We start from the raw sequence: 16,372 nt of genomic DNA on the forward strand, positions 1-16,372 counted from the left end.
AGCCCACAATTCCTTCTTAGGACTAGAATACATTGTACATTATATGTAATAGCATCCCTTGAACCATCGAACCATAGAAGTCAATGGAAAAGAAAATCAGGTCAGGTGTGAAATGGGCTGCTGATTTGCTATCACTTGTTTTCCACCCAGTGATAAAAGTTAATTGTTCACAATTAGTTTGGAGCATGATTGCAATGTTTTAGCTGCTAATCTGTTCTGTCTCTCTAAGATATCATCTGAGCAGTACCATAGGTGCTCCACGATGGGTTACCTTTTGTCTGTTTGGTTCCAGTTTGCACATATGGAAATGTATTATTCTGTTTCTAGTTAGTTCTTGGTTATTCTTAAAACTGCATGTAACATATTTCATTTATTTGCCTCACAGCACAACTACCAGTACCGTCCTTAATGGCTATTATATTCCCAAAGATACTTGTGTCTTCATAAATCAATATCAAGTCAATCATGATAAGTAAGTTTTCAGTTTCTTCATTATTATGGATTCCACTGAAAATCTATGGGCTTTCTGGTGCATTTCTGCTGTAACTCCAACAGAAGTTCCCATGAACCTTGTTGGGACAGAGCCTCTGCTTGCCCCAACCAAGGAAACTGTCATCACAGCAGCATGGCTAGGGAGGCTCTCAGGCTGGGAGTTTTCTTGGTCCTGTCTCGAGGTTGGCCTCGCATATAGTGGTTGCCAATACACCAAAAAGAAAGAGGAATATCGACACCAGCAATGGTCTATGTGGAGCTCACTGGTCCTGAGACCTCTGAGTTTCTCACCAAGATATCTTCACTCCTTTCCTCCCTCAGCCTCTGCACTGAGCGACTCCTCTATGATTTCAATCTCCATCTCAACTCACCTTGTCCTCCTCTGATTTCACTGCCCTCCTGACCCCCTTAACCTCTCCCTCCATATAAACTTTCCTACCCATATTCACGCAACCCCCTTGACGTTACCATCTCATGTCGCCTCTCTACTTCCATTGCCTCAATCACAGACAAGGCCATCTCTGATCACTTCATTCTGCATTCAGCCTTGCAAAAAATTCTCCTCAAAGTCACTTTAACTGCACTTCAACTTCCAATTGCCCAGCCCCTGGCCTTCCATTTGGCATAATACTTCTGCAACTGGTGATCTACTCAATCACTTTCTCACCTCCGCCTTTGATGCCCTTTGGATCTGAGAAAGACAAATGTTTATTCCCTGCTATTAACAGGAAGTAGGGTCAGAGACTTGTGGTACTGGGTCTCTACTTCCTTAACGTTGCTTTGGGATTTCTGGGGCTTCTCCAAAGCGTTGGACCTGGTCCTTTCCTGGTCTGGCTTATATGTGACTCCAGTCCTGCACCAACTTGGTTGATTCTTAACTGCCCTGTGAAGTGGTCTAGCAGGTCACTCAGTTCTATCAAAACTATTACCAGCAGATCAAGAAAGTGGTCCTCCACTACCTTTGCAGGGCAAGTAGGGATGGGCAATAAATAACTGCCTTACCAACAATGCTCACCTGCTGATGATGAATTTAAAAAATGTAAACTTTAAGTCATAAAATATTTGATAAATTCTATGATTAGCAACTACAGATTAGCAACTACAGTGTGTTAATTAAATGTCAGCAAATATTGACTCTCCTGAAATTTAAACTTACACAAGAATTATATATAACTAATGTTGAAAGTGATGTTCCTTTCCTTTCTCAGGACATTGTGGAAGGATGCTGAATCATTCATCCCCGAAAGGTTTCTGGATGACAGTGGACAACTAAAAAAGGATTTAATTGATAAAGTCATGATATTTGGGATGGGTAAGAGAAGATGTCTTGGTGATAGCCTTGCACGGGTTGAGATTTTCATCTTTTTAACTACCGTGCTGCATCAGCTGAAGATTGAGAACTTGCCAGACCAGAAATTGGATCTTACTCCAAACTATGGACTAACTATGAAACCTACATGTTACAAGATCATTGTGTCCCCACGCAAATAATGCATTCATTATATCTCTACTTTTAACATGATTGTTACAGTTAGAAAATAAAACCAAGTGTATACCAAGAAAGACTTACTGACAGTGCCACCCAGATAATTTAAATAAAAATGGGCTATTTTAATAAAACAAACAGATTAAACCCTTATAAAAGTACTGGGCAAAGGCATTTCATACATTACATCCATATGCTAATACCACACACTCCATTTCACCCATTAATCTTTTATAAATTATATGCTGGCATTTTCTTGCAGTGTTTTATTTGATTGCAATATTTTATTGAAGTATATGATAACTCGAGACATGTTTTTGTGAATGTTGTTTGTTCTCATTCTGTTCTTTTGAGGAGAGGAATGATGGTGCTAGAAATAAAATAAGTTTTTCCCATCAGTCTCACCATCAAGCACCATCAAGTAATGTAGTTAGAGTTTCTACTCTGCAAAGGTATGTACCTCCCAACATAAAAAGAGCATCCCCTACTGCATCATAGTGATTCCACATTTCCTCCACCTACCATTCTGTGGACAGTCTGTGTAACTTTACTCTGTTATAGTTGGTGCCTAGCTATAAGAATTTGCATATTATGGAGTCTTGTTCACTAAGAATACAGTTGAGAGTCTACAAACTCATTTTACTTGGAATTCTTACAGCTGTCAAAGATCACAGCAGTATGGACAGTTATCTACTGTTGTACTCTGGCTTTGTAAATAGTTTTTGGTTTGCCATGTCCCATAACATGATTACTGGCATTACAAACACATTGGGCAGAAATTCCCCTGTGCGCTATTGTTGATGAATCCGTTAATTGTTTCAAGATAACATAATTGAAAAAAGCAAACAGAAGCATTTTACCTGAACTTGTTAATCAATTCATTACAATAGCACACACAGGAATTATGATAATTGAATATATGAAACATTAATTTGTAGAATATTTCTTCAGAAAAAAATCTTAAAACTTTCTCAAAAAACAGAGATTTTAAGTAATTAGAAGTCACTTACATCTATGATCAACTTCGTCAATTTTTAGCAAAATTTTGAAGTGGACAATGGGTTATAGTGAACTTTTTGGGGAAGAAAAACTAACCTAAGATTAGAAGTCAAAAAATGCAAGGCTCTATTGCTGGGGCAGACACAAACAGTGGCCAGAGATAGAGCCACAATACTGTAACCCCGAATTTGCATCCTACACTCTGGTCTAGTGAGGCTCCATGCCAGCAGTGGAGACTTGCAATTTCTGCTCTTAGGAATATACTCAGAAAACTGGCCACTAATTAAGCTTGAGAACTACCCTTTTCAGTTTGTATTTTTTGGTGAAATTTTGTGCTAATTAAAATGAAAGCACCCAGCTTCAAACATAGCTATATCAAGTACAGCCATACCAAATACAAACTAAAGCTACTTTTCCTCAACAATATTTGGACCCCTCCACCCCCCCCCCCCACAAATTCAGAAGAGCACCCCCAGTGGAGTAGTGTTTCTGTTTCCTGTAGCAGTCACCATTATGACCTGAGTCAGTGCCTGTTTGGAACATAGGAAGTGTTAGATGAAAAAAGACCAAAGCCCATCTAGTTCACCTTCTACCATCCAGGTAGTCACATGATTTGTGCAAAATGATGGGCCATTTTGCATTATAGACCTGTGCCCACAAGGAATTGAGTTGATAATTCCCAAACTCTTTTCAAACTCTTAAGGAATTAAGGGAACAATATTGAGATTTGCTAATGACAGCAAATTACGATGAGGATTGTTTAATAAAAACTGTAGGGGCACAGTATGGTATGGTAGTGTAGTCTGTGTTACTAGACTAATAATCCAGAGGCCTGGACAAATAATCCAAAGCACATGATACAAATCCCACCATGACACTTCAAGAATTTTAATTCCGTTTTAAAAGTCTGGAAAGAGTAAATGTGACCATGAAGCTGTCAGCTTGATGTAAAAACCCAACTGATTCACTAATGTCCTTAAGGGAAAGAAACTTGCTGACCTATATGTAACTCCAGTACCACACCAATATAGCTGACTCTTAATTGGCCACTAAGAAGCCACTCAGTTATATTAAACTGCTACCAGAAGTTCAAGAAAAAGGTCCGTCAGTGCCTTCTCAGAGCAACTAAGGATAGGCAGTAAATGCCAGCCTTGCCAGCGACGCTCACATCCTGGAACTATTTTTTTTAAATGCAGTCTGATGTAGAAAAATGTGAAGTTATACATTTTAGGAGTACACCTACAAGGTAGATAACAAATAAAACTGGCACATTTAAATTTACATGGATATATATTCTCTTTACCCCTTGAAGTCAACTTGAAAGCAAGAGAAAAATGATCTGCAAACAATTATTTTGGTGGCACCGTTGGTTAGATGTGTCTATCATTAAGTTTCCATTGAATACTACAACCATTATTATCTGATCTATAGAGTTGCATGGCTGAATTTTAAGTAGAGTGATAAATGAATGATGATTCATTAAATTAGCAGTAATCAGCATAATTGATATAAAAAAGATTAAATTAGGAGCTAACTTGAGAGTCATTTGACAAGTGTTACATGTATAAATAAATTAAAACATGCTTTGGAATGCAAACAACAAAATGTAACATATATATCAGATAATCATTTGTCTTTGAATACACTGCAATGTTTTCTGCTTTCATTTTATTTATGTAACAGGCATTTTTATCATTGTCTACCAAAACTTATAATTCCTTTGTATTCTGCTTTAAGATACATTCAGGGATTTCTGCAAGGGTTCTCGAGCAGGAGTTCATCGGAACCCCTGAAGAAATGGGGTAAATTGCTTAAAAGCAGCACTTATGCCTTCCCGTGGCGGGGGAAGGGGACGTCCACTGATCTGCTGAAATTACGACAGGCAATTGGGAGAATCTTATGGAAATTCAATGCATTGCATATAACTTCTTAGTATTATGAAAACCTATCTCTCAGTCACCTGTTCTCGCTATATTTTACGCTTAGGACTGCTAGTCACGATTTGGCATCTTAGATGAGGTGCGGTAGTGTCTGTTCCCAGAATGCTTCTAAACAGCAGTTCTAAAGTCCAAAACACTAACAAGGGACTAGTTACAGACACCAATATCCTTATATTTGTAGCTCTTTTTCTGGAATATTGGATTATGGGACAATTCAGTTGTGTAAAGCACTACTAATTTCTATCAAGATTAACTCACAGAATGTATTTGCCAGAAATTGCATGCCAGCCTGTCAGCAACAATCTTCACATTGGCTCTGTAAATGCTTCAGAATATGTCACAAGATGAACACTAATTATGTTTGCATGCTGTTTGTAAATAAAGGTGCAAAGCTTTGCCATCCAATGGGAAAAAATTAATAAATGCATTTTACTTAGTGAATAACTGATATTTAGAAGTGTTTTATCAGATTGTAACACAGGAGCAGAGTTGGGACAACACTAATTTGAGGGGTTTATACGACACTAAACTAATAGTGAAGCTTGAGCCTTGAACATTCCTAGGAAGCCTTTTTTCTTTATAACATATGCAGGTCCAGCTGCAGCTTTACTGCACCAAAACAGTCAAGTACCCTTATAAATATTGAAAAAATTATGCAACTATGAAAAAGAAACTTTGTGCTCTATGAAAGAGTGATTCGTGTTGGGATATGGTTCTGAGGGTACTAGCAGCATTTTGCTACCTTGCACCTTTAATCTTGTGTGAGCCTCGCAGTTGATATTAGGTTATTCTATATTTTACAGTGGGGTATGACATAGCCAAGCTAAGTTCTGTACTCGCATTTCAACTTCCAGGAAGGGTCACTGGATAGCTATAAGGCACAGAACTGTGGCTGATTTTTTTCCCCTTCCTAGCCCAAAGGTGCCAATGCCAAATGTACCACCATCCTGCAAAGACCAGAGATTGAACCTGGGACATCCCTGCTTCAGTCACTCACCAGGTGGTGAACTTACCCACTGAGCTATGGAGAGAGCATCTTGATGGATATATAAAACATTTTAAATTTGAAGAAAATGTAAAAAGAAAATACATCTGAAAAGGATATTGCACTTGTGTATGCAGAATACATCAGGTTATTCACCTGGATAGAATTGGACAGAAACAGTAATCTAGCAGGATGGCCTGTGGGCCCTCTGCTTCTTCCTTGAACGGAGGCCCAACCAGTCCCCATCCCCCACCACCCTCCGCCTGGATGATCTTACGTTGAACAACTTTTCCTTTGACTCCACTCACTTCCTCCAAATAAAAGGTGGCACTATGGGAACCTGTATGGGTCTGAGCTATGCCTATCTTTTTGTGGGATACATAGAACATTCTTTGTTCCAGTCCTACTCAGATCCCCTCCCTCACCTCTTTTTCCGGTATATTGATGACTGTATCGGTGCCGTTTCCTCGTTTCCTGCTCTCACCCCAAACTGAAAGATTTCACCAACTTTGCTTCCAATTCCCACCCCACCCTCGCCTTCACATGGTCCATCTCCGACTCTTCCCTTCCTCGACATCTCCATCTCCATTTCTGGGGATAGGCTGTCAACCAATATCTATTCTAAGCACACCGACTCCCACAGCTACCTTAATTACACTTACTCCCACCCAGCTTCCTGTAAGGACTCTATTCCATTCTCCCAATTTCTCCGTCTCCGTCGCATCTGTTCTGACGATACCACCTTCTGCACCAGTGCTTCCAATATGTCTTTTTCCTCAACCGAGGATTCCTCTCCACTGTAGTTGACAGGGCTCTTGACCGTGTCCGTCCCATTTCCTGCACGGCTGCCCTCACCCCTTCCCCTCCCTCCCATGATAGCCCCCTTTATCCTCACCTTCAACCCACCAGCCTCCACATTCAACAAATCACCCTCCGCCATTTCTGCCACCTCTAGCGTGATGCCACCACCAAACACGTCTTCCCCTCCCCTCCCCTTTCAGCATTTCGAAGGGACCGCTCCCTCCACGACACCCGGGTTCTCTCTTCTATCACCCCCAACACCCACTCTCCTTCCCACAGCACCTTCCCGTGCGAGCGCAGGAGATGCAACACCTACCTTTTCACCTCCTCCCTTCCCACCATCCAGGACCTCAAACACTCCTTCCAGGTGAAACAACGATTTACTTGTATTTCTTTGAATTTAGTATATTGTATTCGCTGCTCACGATGCGGTCTCTACACTGGGGAGACCAAACGCAGTTTGGGTAATCGCTTTGCTGAACACCTGTGCTCAGTCTGCAAGCGTGACCCTGACCTTCCATTTTAATTCTCCATCCCACTCCCACTCTGACACCTCTGTCCTTGGTCTCTTACACTGTTCCAATGAAGCTCAGTGGAAGCTCAAGGAACAGCACCTCATCTTTCGATTAGGCTCTTTACAACCTTCCGGACTCAACATTGATTTCAATAACTTAAAATCAAAACCACTGCTCCCATTTTTTGGGACAGTAGGTGCTGGCAATGGTTCTGCTGTTGCCATTTACAGCTCCTCTATAGTTATCTTTTGTTTCTTTACTTGTCCCATTACCACCCTCCTTGCCTTGCACCATCATCCCTTTTGTCATTTAATCACTCGTGCTCTCCACCCTATCACAGACCTTCCCTTTTGTTTTTTCCTCCCCCCCCCCCAGCTCTGAACTTGCTTAAAAACTGTTAAATCTTTAACTCCTTCCAGTTCTGACGAAAGGTCATCGACCTGAAACGTTAACTCTGTTTCTTTCTCCACAGATGCTGCCTGACTTGCTGAGTATTTCCAGCATTTTCTGTTTTTATTCTAGCATTCTTTAGCTGTTTTGTAAATTATTGTTGATGATAAAACAGTAAAATATTTGTAATAAAGTGCATACTCACAGCAAGGTGTTCTCCATTTATTGCAAAATAATCCTTTCCTGATAAAGAAATTGAATATTTATATGTAACACAACACATTAATGGTTGTGGACATCCAGACTTAATATTAGATGCACAGTACTGCAGATAGAATGCATTGGTCTTATTCTGAGGCCATAAAGAACCTACAAGTTCAGTTAACAAACAGTAAGTTGTAAGCAACTTAGTTATAAAAATGTTACAATGATTAATTTAGCAAAAATGTAAACTGTACTAGCTCCATTATCCTTTGGTAGTTAGTCAAATTGTTATTTGATCTATACAATTCTGCAGTTCCCCCCATTTTAAGCAGTAGTATAAAAGACTACTATTCATGTGTAGTATTTATCAATGTTTGTGATCTGTGAAGCCATCAGCATGACGGATCAACCTACAAGATCAAACATGAGATTCTCTTTTACAATTTTAATTCTTGCGGAACAAATAGAGCTGTGAAATGTTAATAATTAAACATCATGAAGAAAATTTCAAACTTTTTTTTAACTCCTGGGGATTAGAAAATGATTAGAAAAGCATCAATTTCAAGAAATTTGCAAGCTTGAAGTTGCCCAGCAGCAATATGATCAAGTGAGCCTATTATCAAGTCAAGCTGCAACTCAAGTCTATCATTTCTTTTCCAGTATTTTACTGGGAAAAAATAAAACACTTTGTTCTTTTTCTTTAGTGAATTTAAGTAACCATGGCAAATAGTTCAAGTACTGAGGACAAATGGGTTCTGTTTAAAACCACTCTCAAACAGAATGAAGCCATGTATGTCCCAGTGGTTAAAAGAAGGGCACGTGGTGAAACGAAACCACTATGGTTGACTAGGAATCTACAGAGGTAAATTTGATTGAAACAGAATGCATTCCACACACTTATGGCATTTAACTAACAGGAGAACAGGGAAAAGCATCACATGCAAATAAGAAAGACAAAAACAGACATAAGATTAGACAAGAGATCTCTGGAAAAGAAGATGGTGCGTAATTGTGGCAGTAATAGCAAAAGATTTTTTGGCTATGTCAGTAGACAATAAAGGACCGCATAGGGCCACTAAAGGACACTAGGGCAGATTCAAACTGATTCTCAGGTTATGGCAGAGCTGCTAAATTTTTTGCATCAGTCTATACTTAAATGATACTTTTGTTCCAAATGAGGGGTGCTTAGTATTGAATAGCATTATTAACATTAAAATAGACAGTAATATCATCTTGGATAGATTAGGAAAGCTCAAAATTGAAACGGCTCCAGGTCCAGATAATATCCATCCAAGAAGATTAAACAGATGGGACAGGTGCTCTGTGAGTCCCTTGCCCGTGTCTTCAATAGTTCAGTAGACTGGAAGCTAGCTCATGTAGTTCTTATTTTCAAAAAAGGGACAAATCAGAGCCGCTGAACTACATGCCTATCAGTTTGACATCCATTATTGGGAAGATGCTAGAAGGGATTGTAAGAGATGCCCTTTATGATCACTGGAAAAGAGAAGGGACCATTAGAAATTCACAACATGGCTTCCGATAAAAAGGCCGTGCCTAATAAATTTGATGAGTTTTTTGAGGCAATCACTAGGATAGTGAGGGTAATCCGGTAGGCATTGTCTACCTGTACTTTCAGAAAGCCTTTGATAGGATAGGCAAAGGAGGAGATTGCGGGGGCTCTGACACATATATTCAGAACCTCTCTGGCCACAGGGGATGTGCCAGAGGACTGGAGAACCGCTAATGTAATACCATTATTCAAGAAGGGGAGTAGGGAAAAACCGGGGAACTACAGGCCAGTGAGCCTAACATCAGTGGTCGGAAAATTATTGGAAAAAATTCTGAAGGACAAAATTAGTCTCCACTTGGAGAAGCAAGGATTAATCAGGGATAGTCAACATGGCTTTGTCAAGGGAAGATCATGTCTGACTAATTTGATTGAATTTTTTGAGGGGGTGACTAGGCGTGTGGATGAGGGTAACGCAGTGGATGTGGTATACATGGATTTCAGTAAGGCCTTCGATAAAGTCCCCCACAGGAGACTGGTCAAGAAGGTACGAGCCCATGGAATCCAGGGTGCCTTGGCACTTTGGATACAAAACTGGCTTAGTGGCAGAAGGCAGAGGGTGATGGTCGAAGGTTGTTTTTGTGACTGGAAGCCTGTGGCCAGTGGGGTACCACAGGGATCGGTGCTGGGTCCCTTGCTGTTTGTGGTCTACATTAATGACTTGGATATGAATGTAAAAGGTATGATCAGTAAGTTCGCTGATGATACAAAAATTGGTAGGGTGGTAAATAGCGAGGAGGATAGCCTCAGTCTGCAGGACGATATAGATGGGTTGGTCAGATGGCGGAACAGTGGCAAATGGAATTTAACCCGGAAAAGTGCGAGGTGATGCACTTTGGAGGGACTAACAAGGCAAGGGAATACACAATGAATGGGAGGACCCTAGGCAAGACAGAGGGTCAGAGGGATCTTGGTGTGCAAGTTCACAGATCCCTGAAGGCGGCGGAACAGGTAGATAAGGTGGTAAAGAAGGCATATGGGATACTTGCCTTTATTAGCCGAGGCATAGAATATAAGAGCAAGGAGGTTATGATGGAGCTGTATAAAACACTGGTTAGGCCACAGCTGGAGTACTGTGTGCAGTTCTGGTCGCCACACTACAGGAAGGATGTGATCGCTTTGGAGAGGGTGCAGAGGAGATTCACCAGGATGTTACCAGGGCTGGAGCGCTTCAGCTATGAAGAGAGACTGGGAAGATTGGGTTTGTTTTCCTTGGAGCAGAGGAGGCTGAGGGGGGACATGATTGAGGTGTACAAAATTATGAGGGGCACAGATAGGATGGATACTAAGGAGCTTTTTCCCTTTGTTGAGGGTTCTATAACAAGGGGACATAGATTCAAGGTAAAAGGCGGGAGGTTTAGAGGGGATTTGAGAAAGAACTTTTTCACCCAGAGGGTGGTTGGAGTCTGGAACTCACTGCCTGAAAGGGTTGTGGAGGCAGGAACCCTCACAACATTCAAGAAGCATTTGGATGAGCACTTGAAATGCCATAGCATACAAGTCTACGGACCAAATGCTGGAATATGGGATTAGAGTAGACAGGGCTGATGGCCGGCGCGGACACGATGGGCCGAAGGGCCTCTATCCGTGCTGTATAACTCTATGACTCTATGATACCTTACACTAGGTTATTTCACAAGTTAGAATCTTGTAGTATTGTAGAAATTTGAAAAGCTGGATCAGGAATTGGCTCCAATCCCACAGTCAAAAAGTGTAGTTAACGGATGTGGTTCCGCTTGGAGACGTTACGACTGGTGTCCCCCAGGAATCGGCCCTAGGCCTGCTACTCTTCACGGTCTTTATTAATGACCTGGACAGAGGTATTGGGAGTATGGTAAGTTTGCCGATGACATCAAAATCGTCAAGGGTTAAGACAGCAGAGGAATGCAATCAAATCCAAAAAGATTTAGATGGAACGACATATAATACACGTATCATTTGCAGGGAATAATACAGAAAGAGGTGAGAGAAAAAGATCTTGGCCTTATTGTGCACAGATCACTAAAAGTTCATGACCAATGTAGAGAAACTGTACATAAAGCTAACAGAGTATTGGGGTGTATTAATAGAAATATTCAGTATAAATCAAAGGACACCATTTTGACACTATACAGGTCGTTGTTTTATTTTATTCATTCATGGGATGTGGGCATCACTGGCATGGCCAGCATTCATTGCCCATCTCTAAGAAGGCGGCTATTGCCAATCCCTAAGAAGCCCGCCCTTGAGAAGGTGGTGGTGAGCCACCTTCTTGAACCGCTGCAGTCCGTGGGTGAAGGTTCTCCCACAGTGCTGTTAGGTAGGGAGTTCCAGGATTTTGACCCAGCAACGATGAAGGAACGGCGATATATTTCCAAGTCAGGATGGTATGTGACTTGGAGGGGAACGTGCATGTAGTGGTGTTCCCATACGCCTGCTACCCTTGTCCTTCTAGGTGGTAAAGGTTGCTGGTTTGGGAGGTGCTGTCGAAGAAGCCTTGGCCTTCTTTGTAGGGCATCTTGTAGATGGTACACACTGCAGCCACAGTGCATCGGTGGTGAAGGGAGTGAATGTTTAGGGTGATGGATGGGATGGCAATCAAGTGAGCTGCTTTGTCCTGGATGGTGTCGAGCTTCTTGAGTGTTGTTGGAGCTGCACTCATCTAGGCAAGTGGAGAGTATTCCATCACACTCCTGACTTGTGCTTTGTAGATGGTGGAAAGGCTTTGGGGAGTCAGGAGGTGAGTCACTCGCCGCACAATACCCAGCCTCTGACCTGCTTTTGTAGCCATAATATTTATGTGGCTGGTCCAATTAAGTTTCTGGTCAATGGTGACCCTCAGGATGTTGATGGTGGGGGATTTGGTGATGGTAATGCCGTTGAATGTCAAGGGGAGGTGGTTAGACTCTTTCTTGGAGATGGTCATTGCCTGGCACTTGTCTGGTGCGAATGTTACTTGCCACTTATCAGCCCAAGCCTGGATGTTGTCCAGGTCTTGCTGCATGTGAGCACGGACTGCTTCATTATCTGAGGGGTTGTGAATGGAACTGAACAATGTGTAATCATCAGCGAACAGCCCCACTTCTGACCTTATGACGGAGGGAAGGTTGTTGATGAAGCAGCTGAAGATGGTTGAGCCGAGGACACTGCCCTGAGGAACTCCTGCAGCAATGTCCTAGGACTGAGATGATTGGCATCCAACAACCACTACCATTTTCCTTTGTGCTAGGTATGACTCCAACCACTGGAGAGTTTTCCCCCTGATTCCCATTGACTTCAATTTTACAAGGGCTCCTAGTTCCACACTCGATCAAATGCTGCCTTGATGTCAAGGGCAGTCACTCTCACCTCACCCCTGGAATTCAGTTCTTTTGTCCATGTTTGGACCAAGGCTGTAATGAGGTCTGGAGCTGAGGTTAAAATACCTGTTCACCTTGCTATACAAAGTTTCAATCTTGTCCCTAATACAACTGCCAGCTGCATAATAAATTGAACTTGCAATACCTGCAGTACGGACCTGGAAGGAGTCAGTTTCATATACAGTCATGGCTGTGGTTACTTTGGTTTTGCTTATATTGAATGAGCAGGACTGATGGTTGACTGATCCTGTAGCTGTGCTCATAACAGGTTCCGAAGCTCATTTACAGATTCTTTGGTTAGTTGATTTCTCAAAGCACAGCCTACAGAATTTATGCTAAGGCTCTGCCATGCACAGTTAGAACACTGTGATCAGTTTGGGTCACTAGCCACAGAAAAAAAAAAACTGTACTAGAAAGGGTACAGAAAAGAATAACAATGGGCTCCTCTGAAGCCTCAGTGACTTTATTAGTTGCATGTTTGATAACTGGTCTGTTCTGGATTAGCGGATCTCAGCCAGGATGTCACTAGGGATGTTACATTTGGCCTCAGTACCCTTAAGTTGTGTGTGGAGGAGAAAATAGGCTAGAGTGCCCACTCCTGATTGCTATCCAATGACCCCATTGGAAATGTAAACATGTAGGCTTTGGTCGAGGTAAAGGTAGAGTGTGACTGTGATGTTCCCTAAGGGCAAATTTGCATCTGCAATATCTCCAGTATGCCAACGCTCACAAATGAATAACAGCTACTTGGGCAAAGTACTAGTGAGTGACCAATGCCCATGGAATTGTAATAAGCAAGAGGAGGGGAGAAAATTGTAGGTAAACAATTCAGCAACACCATCTACAGATTGTTTAAAGGCAGCTCATTACTTAGTGTTTTTATATCTTCACCGTATCTTCCACAGATTATGTGGCACAGAGATTCTGAATTGCATGCTGAACTTTTACAAACTTTTGTCCTCCCAAGATTACATTTCACTGTTATCATGATTTTAGTCATGCAAAGGATTGCAAAATATTTATTTATAATTGGCAACAACAAGCCCCAGTTGAATCCTTGGTTAAACTTAAAAGCACCAGTTGAAGGTAAGGTTTATTAACTGTCAGCAATCCGAGCTGGAATCTAGGTTAGCAAAACATTTCAAGTTAAGCAATATTTTCAAAGAAAGAACTTGCATTTATGTATCACCTTTCACCCAAAGTGCTTTACAGACAATGAATTACTTCTGACATGCATTCGCTGTTATGTAAGCAATGCAGTATTAATTAGAAATACATATAGAGGAATGGTTTGTTTGCTGTCTGTTTAGCTTCTGATTGTGCAGCAAGCTCCATTCTTGGCAGTGGCTCCACCACAGTTTTGTCAGGAAGAACAGAGGTGCCCAATCTAATGAACACTGAGTGGGTCTCGATACCATAACTAGTGAATGGGCTGCATATGATCATTTGGCTTTTAAGTCAGGCAGAATCAGAATTTGCACAAAACTGATGAGTTGCTCGTGTTTAAAACACTCTTCCCACTTGTTGCTGGAATGAATTATAATTATTACTTATTGCAGCACTGCGGCACTTTTTGAGATCAGTATCCAGCATTTGTGAGTAATTAAAAAAAATCTATATTACTCCTCTATTTGAGAACATTGTCATATTGGCTATAATAGGAGCTAATGGATAATTCATTTTAAGCTGAAACTTTAAAATCTTAACATTGGAGGAAATATGTACTATTAAATATATTTTCATTAAAGCAGCTTATGACACAATATTTTGGCAGCTGTACAAATCAAATATGTAATTAATTTACAAAACAGGTACAGGATTGTAAAATAATTAGCATTTTGTACTTATAAGCTGGCAGTAATGGCCATTTGAAATTTTATGATTCATTGTGGATTAGAAAAGGTTTATGCACCTAGTCTCCTTGGAGGCATTTAAATGAACAATTTAGCACAATTGATTAAATACTTTGATTGAGCAATGCTGGATGAATGACAGTAAACATAAATACATTGACTGGCATAATTGGAACAAAAATCCTCAAACTCGAGTAAATAAATGCAGAGAAAAGCATGTTGGGGTGAATTTCTGTGGGGATTCTCCTATTAGTCTGCCATAACTTCAACGAAAGAGTCACGGAAACCCATGAATAACAGTAAACGCTCTTTATACCATTTTTCCGTGGCTTCCATGGTGTAGTTATGGTGAATGAGCAGGAGAACTGTGGCAAATCACCCCCATTTTTATACAAAATTCATTATTGATTACTGCACATGTCTAATGATCATAAGGTGAACAATGTCAAAAAGTTTCATGTTCACCTGTTCTTCAAACAGATGGAAAATGCTTAAGTTAAATCAGCTGGTTTATTCAACAATATTAAAACGGATCGCGATTTTTAAAAATTATCCAGATTTGCCTGATGTGGGCAGTGCTCACTTTCCAATGTGAGAGAAATATATAATGCCATGAACTCTTCAATATTATTTTTAACCCTGTCCCAAACAGATCCCAAGTAACACTCCTGACACTGTCGATATCCTGAAGGACACCCAACTCCTTCGTATTCTTTAAATTCATGGCTAGTGCAGTCTCCAACATCCAAAGCCAGCAATTATGAAAAGCAAGATTCTGACACTGGCTGCAAACCCCCTGCTTTCTGCCTTGCCTAAGGCTCAAGTACTCCCAACCATGCATGCTACTTTAACCCTTATGCCTCAATTTTAGCCCAGCCATGCCCGAAGCGAACAGGACATGTGGGGTTAAATTGGGGCAGAGTACTTAGCTCCCAGTTTGTGTTGCATTCCTGCCGGCCGATATTTTAACTCCCAGGTTTCAGGAGATGTGTGAGGTCCTCACCGCGGGCAGAGGAGGGCCTGAGAAATATTTAAAAGTTGGGGTCGGATTATATAATTCGGACCCTGTCGCGAATCTTACCTCAGGCTGTGCGACTCTCGCTGAGCACCTGGGAAAGCTGGCAGTGGATTAATCCAGGGCCAGAAGTGCCCAGCCTTCATGTTATTGCCGTTGGGTTTGGGTTGGAGTCAGCATTCCAAAATTTAAATGAGGCCTGGGAGTTAGAATGGACTGGACCTCACGCTGACATGGCCATGTAAGCCTATCGTTCACTTTGGTCCCCGCACACTTTACAGCCCCAGTTAAAATTGATGCTTTAGTTCCAACACCATAGCCCAGCTCTGCAACCACAATTATTTTTCAGAGCTGCTCAGCCCCAGGTCTGACTCTGGCAAAATGCTTCCATCATATACTTGTCAAATGTAGGTTCCAAAAAAATTAGATCTTTGTCAGGAGGCTAGCAAGATACCACTACCCATGTGCCAATATAACAATACAAACTTGCAGGCTATTCTAGAACAGTGATTCTAAAGCTATCTCATTAAATGGTGTGTGTAGCCCGCACAACACCATTTGGCTGCATTTTGAAACACTACAGGGAGGTGAATGAAAGTGCAAAGTGACTTATAGATCATGGGTTGTGCACCAATTAAATACACAATTTAGGCCTGTTTACTCCAATGATGGCTGTTATGGTAAAGACGTGCATCAGCACTTTGGTTCATAAACCTACAATTACAATAAGCAACAGCCTCCGGTCTTCAGGTATCCAGATACTATTCTGCTTGGAGCTTTTCTTCTA

At 41.3% G+C, this 16,372-nt stretch overlaps 1 protein-coding gene across 2 annotated transcripts in view; it reads left to right on the forward strand.

Annotated features, from left to right (window-relative positions):
* Window positions 1–7,814, forward strand: part of cyp1d1 (cytochrome P450, family 1, subfamily D, polypeptide 1) — a 53,034-nt gene extending 45,220 nt beyond the window's left edge. The window contains exons 6-8 of one of the 2 annotated variants that reach the window (XM_067983075.1): window positions 386–472; window positions 1,701–1,804; window positions 4,715–7,814. In XM_067983075.1, coding sequence (XP_067839176.1) covers window positions 386–472; window positions 1,701–1,804; window positions 4,715–4,770 — 247 coding nt within the window. In that variant the 3' untranslated portion in view covers window positions 4,771–7,814. Of the gene's footprint in view, window positions 1–385; window positions 473–1,700 lie in introns of both variants that reach the window. The other variant, XM_067983074.1, reaches the window with a different exon arrangement.
* The last annotated feature ends 8,558 nt before the right edge of the window (window positions 7,815–16,372 follow it).

The sequence above is a fragment of the Heptranchias perlo genome, chromosome 4 (assembly GCF_035084215.1).
Source record: "Heptranchias perlo isolate sHepPer1 chromosome 4, sHepPer1.hap1, whole genome shotgun sequence".
Lineage (NCBI taxonomy): Eukaryota > Metazoa > Chordata > Chondrichthyes > Hexanchiformes > Hexanchidae > Heptranchias > Heptranchias perlo.